At 46.7% G+C, this 6,525-nt stretch overlaps 1 protein-coding gene across 1 annotated transcript; it reads right to left on the bottom strand.

Annotated features, from left to right (window-relative positions):
* Positions 1–3,136: 3,136 nt before the first annotated feature.
* On the bottom strand, positions 3,137–6,248 carry LOC5668121 (dynein axonemal heavy chain 1). The gene is made up of 2 exons (XM_001688544.2): positions 6,034–6,248; positions 3,137–5,963 (listed from the first exon to the last, which is right to left on the bottom strand). The coding sequence occupies exons 1-2, from the start codon at positions 6,178–6,180 to the stop codon at positions 3,144–3,146; spliced, it is 2,967 nt and encodes a 988-aa protein (XP_001688596.2). The 5' UTR covers positions 6,181–6,248; the 3' UTR covers positions 3,137–3,143.
* Between the last annotated feature and the right edge of the window lie 277 nt (positions 6,249–6,525).

Below are 6,525 nucleotides of genomic sequence, written 5' to 3'. Positions count from 1 at the left end.
ACATTCGCCAATCATACGACGAGCCGAGCTGGAAGGGGCAAATATATTTAATAAGCCCCGACGACTTGCCACGACTGCCACAGCTGTTGCGATTGTATAATTGTATAATTATCGTTTTACCAAGAAGGTACAGGAAAGCTTCAAGGTATGCCGGTACGCCACAGGGCACTCGTTGTGTGTGTGTGTATGTGAAAAATCCCGCTCCAACCTTCCAAACCCTTGAAGTGTCAATTCCATTGGCGCAGCGGAACGAATTGGCTTCAAAGTTTATTTGCATTCGCAGCTTCATTCCGGGCCCCGCTGTGGTGGATTGTGATGCAGATTGCGTTCGCGGGGTATTGCCCTCCGGGACGGGTTTAATATTTAATAACCCGAGCTAGGCTGGAATGGAAGGCTTTCCCCATGCAAGCGCAATGGCCCGGGCCCGGGCATTAAAATGATGCTTGGTGCTGTGAGTTTTTTTTGGGTGCTCGGGTGGAATATTTTACAGTCGCGTCGAACGTGACGGGAACAAAGGTTGATGCATATTAAATTCCGTTCGTGTGCGGATTACGGAGAGCGCTCACAACACAACGGCGACGAGGCGACGTGGAATTGTTTTACATCTTACAATTCTACGAATGTTTAAAGCTTGCCTTCGGGAGGGCTTTAATGCTGTGCTGTTTATTTCTTTTTCACCCTAGAAATGTGTTATTTCTCTCGCCCGACCCCCAAAAATTCTATCGAGCAGTAACCGTTAATGAAGTTGTGAAAGTGAATAAAAATACATTCACACGGGGCTCGGGTAGCAAAACGGTTGCCCGCGCATTGGGCGCACTGATAAGCGGCTAAAGTTTAAATGGTTCGTTTCGGGAGGGTGGTTCAATCACACGAAAATGGGGACGAAACATAACACACACACACAAAAAAAGACAAAAAACCGACAATGAAAGTGAAAAAAAACCCCGGTCTCTAATCCTTTCGATTTTAACCCAGAAAACCTTAATTAGTGGGTAACTAAAAAAGTGTTGTTGGTGTTTTGCTGTGGGGAGGGCAGAGTGGTGGGATTGTGCACAGCGCAAAGGGAAAGAGAAAAGGAAACGGAATTTTTTCACAACCACTTCACGCCCTTATCGCTTTGTTGAGGATGTTGGTGGACAAAAAAAGACAAACACACACACACACACATAAAAAAGAAGCGTCCACTGTGTTACACTAAAAATCGCTTAAAATCATTCACTACAAAACGGAAAACCACTTGTGAAAAGCCAATGGCCGAACAAAAAAGGGAGCCGCCTGGTAAATGGTATTAAAATGTAATGCAACAGCCAACGAACCGGGTGGACGGGGCGGGTTTGCTTTCACTCCTCGGTCGCCGTTCTACCATTCACCAGTCCCGGCGCCAAGGTGGTGCGCGGGCGGGCGTGCCTTTCATTAAATATTTATGTTTAATTTTACATCCACGGGCGATAATAACAACAATAAAGGCACATAAAAGCAAACTCAGCCAAAATATAACTAGCTGGCCGGATTTTACACCCGTTCGCACCGCCTCATCCCCCCCCCCCCCGTTTTCTTGTCGGGGTACACTTTCCGCTTGGTCATTTACGGTAGAGATTGTCCATGCTTCACATTCACTTTTATCATCCGCTTATTTGTTGGCTCGGGCCTTGGAGAGGAAAACTTTTCCGGCCCAACCCTGTGGGGTGGGGACAAGGGGTGTGGGATGGGTTTCGGTGGTTCGTTTGCTTCGTTTGCTGTCCCGAGGAAACTCTTTCATCGTTCGCGATATGTTTGAGATGTTGGTGTTTTTACTTTTGCCGCGAGTTTTGACCTGCGAGGTCTTTTAGGTTGGGTGGTTCGCTTTAAATTCGACCATCAGATGAAGCCAATGACCGCATGAAAATGACGACACTACTTGCACTAGGGTGGTGATGCTGTTGGTGGATGAAGGGTATCCGAAGATAAGGAGAACATATCTAAGTTTCGAAAGCAAACGTTTAAAATCAAGCAATTGGGCTATTGTTATAAGTAGGTGAGATGTGTTGGATGTTGTTTTGGATCGTTAAAAGGGGTGTAGCGAGAAAATAGATGTGTAGAAAAGCAAATAATCCAAATTAGCACTAGTAGAAGCCAGCAGTACAGGGTTTCCCACGATTTATTGGTCAGTTTCCATGATTTTTGGTGCGTTCCCACGATTTATTGATCGTATCCCATAGATTTTTGGTTCGTTCCCATAATTTATTGGTATTCTCCGAATGGATATCAATACAATTGGACCAACAAATTCTGGGAAACGACCAAAAAATCGTGGGAACGCACCAAAAAAAAAGTATGGGAACGCACCAAAAACTGATGGGAATCCACCAATAAATCGGGAGAAACCCTGTGAGATAATATTGTAAAGACTGGGAGGTACTTTGTCATCTAAACTCTACCAGGCACAGTTATTCAGTTTATATAAATAAATTATAGACATTACTGCATAATACAGGATACAAGGAAGAATAATTGAAACCATTTTGCGATGAAACTCGCCCAGTTATAACTACTGTTTGTAGGCATTGTGATAAGATTGTAGTTTTAACGTTGTGATCGTAACATATTCCCATTGAATGTTTAGGATCATATCGAATCTATAACTTTCAGTGCAAATATACGAGAAAGTTTGTTTAGAAGTTATCTATAAACTGAAGTTTTAGTGTTCAAATGAAAGATTAATGCATTATTCAATTTATAGGTAAAAATAACTTTCTTGTAAATTGTCTCTATATTTCCTCGATTTTTTTCGATAAACAGCGAAGAATACCAATAAGAATTGTAATAAAGGTATATTGGACAAACAACTAGATTTTTCAAGCATAAATTCAATTGATTATCATTTAATGCGTTTAGTAAACATAACCAGCATTGGAGCATATTTAACCCTTTAGAACTCTGTTGTCCTAGTTTATTATCTAGATTCTAGAACAAAAAATGACGTCATACGTGAGAGAAAGCTTAAGAAATTTATATACATCCTTTCATATGTTTTAATGATGTTTTTAGTGCACATGTAATTAAAAAACATTTGGAATATTACAATTATACTAAGACCAATAAAATACTCCATCATTTGCTTAAATTTCCGTCCGATTCCAAACAATAAATACCCCATCAATTGCTTAAATTTCCGTCCGATTCTGACGCCGCTCGGCTCGGGCACGCCTGTACGCTTCCTCTATCTGCCGGATGCGTTCCTCTTCCGCCCAGCGTGCTTCCTGCTCTAGCCGCAGCTGTTCCGCCTTCACCACCACCCGCCTCACCGTTTCCAGATGATCCCGGAAGCCGTGCTCCAAAAACACATCGAACCCAACGTCCACCGACAGCTTGCCCTTGACGCCGATTTCCTTCGCCAGCTGGCCCCAATGTATCGCCTCCAGGTACGGGCACTTGAGCAGCTCCATAATGTCCAGATTGGGGCGGAAAGCTTCCACCACCTGTATGAAATGCTCCACGACGGCCAGCAGCTGCGGCTGGTCACGGAACAGTGGCAGCAGGTCCTTCAAGCTGTCGTGCGTCTGCTGCAGCCCCCTGCGCACACCGTCCAGGTCGACGCTGGCCAGCGGGTTGCCGATCCACGTTTCCTCCAGCTTCAGGTAGTCGGCCGCCACCGTCCACAGCTCCCGGTAGGCACTGAAGTTGGACCGTAGCTCGTATAAATTATTCAAGCTAATCGGTGCCATCTCGAACAGCTCCTGGCGCCGGTTCATGATGTGGCCCTGGTCGATCAGCTCCTGCACCGTTTTCCAGAGGCGCCGCACCTCGACCGACATCTCCGACACCTTCGACACGTCGTACAGCGTGGTGAACTTGGAGATGTACGCGTTGATATCCTCGATGCTGGCAGTAAAGGCTGCCTCGTCGGCAAACTGTTGCTTGCGGAACCGGTCCACTTCCGACTCGTGAAACTCCTTCACCGAAACCATCTGCTTCAGCACGCTCCGGGGATAGGCCAGTGCGTTCCATTTCTGCTGAAAGTCCGCATCCGGTAGGTTGTGCAGAAAGCCCTCCAATATCTCGTACTCGTACAGAATGCCACGCATTCGATCTTCGAGCCGGACCACCAGCTCGGGCACGTCTTCCATGTACGCACGGATGTCGTAGATGTGTTCAATCGAGACGGGCTTTTCACACATCCGCTCGTTGATAGCGTTGTAGCACGTTATCACGTCGGCCGTCTTAATGCGCAGCTTCTCGGTCAGCATCTTGAGCAGTGCGGCGGCCAGCTCTTGGCGCTTGCGGATCAGCGCCTCCCTGAGCGGCTGTACATTGATCCAAAATGGACCAATTACGATACACTGCGGTACGGTGTGCTCCAGGTTCTCCCGCATGCGGATCTGGAATGCAATGTCTTCCTTTATCTCGGAGGACGATTTGTCTGCGTTCTTGATCTGCTCGACAAACTCCTTAACGTTGGTAAAGAAAAGCTCCCGGTAGGCGGCATACCGTGCCGCATAAGCCTGCAGAGGAAGCAGCGCTTTGTGGTAATATTCAAGCAATGCTTCACGTTGCTTCACAATGGCGCAATCCAGCAATCCCACCGAGGATAGGTACAGGTTTTCGGCAAATATAAGCGACTGCATCAGCGAGGGTTCAATCGTGTGAATAAAATGGCACGCCCGCAGGATGTCATCGAGAATGTGGCGCAACGTTTCGGGAAATGTGTCAGGGTCGGTAGAGTAGTAAGGCATATCTGGACCCATTTCCAGCAAGAGATAAAACACAGCCGGACGTTGCGGTTCGAATGGACTATCAATGAGATTTCCATCCCAGGAATAGTCTTCACCCTCTATCGCCAGCACAGCAGAGCAATCGTTCACCAGATAATGGACGTAAGCAGCGGTGGAATCGAGCAGCAGATCTCGAAGCGCATCCTGCATCCTGTACAGCACTTGTTCGATAAGACGCTTCAGCTTCATAACGTTGTAGATTTCCCACCTGCCCACACCGATGTTGAAGTGCCCGTTTCCAATGCGCGATAGCAGCCTATGCAGATGCATGGTAGTGCGTTCGATCCAGGTGTTTTGGAGGTACTTCATTGTTTTGCTGGTTTGCGTTAGGTTCAGCTTTTCGTACTCCTCCAGCGGGATAGGCTTATCGCTAGCCACAACAAACATGGGTAACTTACGCACCATTTCACATTCTTGATTCACGAGACGCAGTGCGTGAAACACGTTCGTGTCACAGAGCAAGGTTCGGCGTCTAAAACGGTCGAGAAGGTGTACGATTCGTTTCCATTCGAATTCATCAACTGGAACATCCTTGGGAGGCTTCAAGCTATGGCTAAAACTGGGTTGTTTAATTGGCACCGAACCATCGGTCCGAAGATGCTGGCCTACTGCGAGACCAATGTGGTAGTCTTCGTAAAGGTTCTTGAATACTCCGTAGATCTCGTCGCCCGCACGTCGCAGTATGCTTTGTTCAAGTGCGCGTCCCGGCGCGAAGCATCCATTACTGCTGATGTGCTTGCAGAGAAAACGAAACCGGATGGCGTTTTCGGTCGTATCGCGTGCTTTAACAGCCGTACCAATGCGTTCAGCAAACTTTTTCGGATCTTCGAAGGGGAAGTAAAGCTGCAGCCTCGGTATAAGGTAAGACGTTGTCGAATTTCGTTCACTAACTTCCCACTGATTGGTGCACGGATCGTGGTTGATTACGGTGTAGCTTCGCCAGCGTGCGTAGGGCGTTGTAATTGCAATGACCTCCATATCCCTCCAAAAACCGACCACTCCAGGATCGAACGTATCATACTCACAGTCATCAAACAATGCTAGTGGCATGAAATGTGCGCCCGAGCTAAGGTCAATCTGTTCCCACAGCGGTAAGCAAAAGGTCATATTATCAATACCTTTCTCCTTCAGCAATGCTTCCAGCTCACGGGGATCGGTCAAACGGCGGTGGGTGAAGTTGGATATGAACTGATATTTATCACATTTTGGTGCCTGGTGATGTATGGGAAAGAAAGTAAGATAACAGAGGACAAATGCACACAGAAATCCGTTTTTTACTCACCCGTAAAATGTGATCAGCTGTTTTGCTGGATGTGCTGAGCCGGTGTAATTCCTTGCTGGACTGCCTTTTCGTTACGGGCAAGGAAATGCGCCACGGCATCGGATCTAGCTGCGGTTGTGAAATAATTCGTGCCGTTTTTCGTTGCATCGTGTTTGCACGTGTGCTTTGTTGGGATCAACTGGCAAGGCGAGTACGATAGAACTAAGGCTCACAGCCTACTAGAGAGTAAATACGTAAGAGCGTAGGTCCACACGCAGATCTGTGTCTGTATTTCTAGGACAGTTTCGATTCTATTTGTGTATGAAGGGAATCAGTTTTTTGTGAAGATTTGTTTTACATTCCAAAAAAACAAATCGAAACCTTATCGCTCCTTGAACAAATCACAAATTGGATTAGATTTTTCCTGCGCAAACAGACAGATAGGCGTCCACGTTTCATCATTTCCCAACACAATTCCCAACCAACGCGGGCCCAAAACAAAGTTAAACAGAA

This window comes from Anopheles gambiae, chromosome 3 (genome assembly GCF_943734735.2).
Source record: "Anopheles gambiae chromosome 3, idAnoGambNW_F1_1, whole genome shotgun sequence".
Taxonomy (NCBI): Eukaryota; Metazoa; Arthropoda; class Insecta; order Diptera; family Culicidae; genus Anopheles; species Anopheles gambiae.
The sequence above is the reverse complement of the archived record's forward strand: the minus strand, read 5'-3'. Positions and strand labels throughout refer to the sequence as shown.

Excerpts from the sequence above, each read along its gene's own strand:
- LOC5668121 (XM_001688544.2), bottom strand. The coding sequence starts at position 6,180 with ATGCAACGAAAAACGGCACGAATTATTTCACAACCGCAGCTAGATCCG. Across the intron at positions 5,964-6,033 it reads CAGCTGATCACATTTTACGG|GCACCAAAATGTGATAAATA; the intron begins GTGAGTAAAAAA and ends ATACATCACCAG.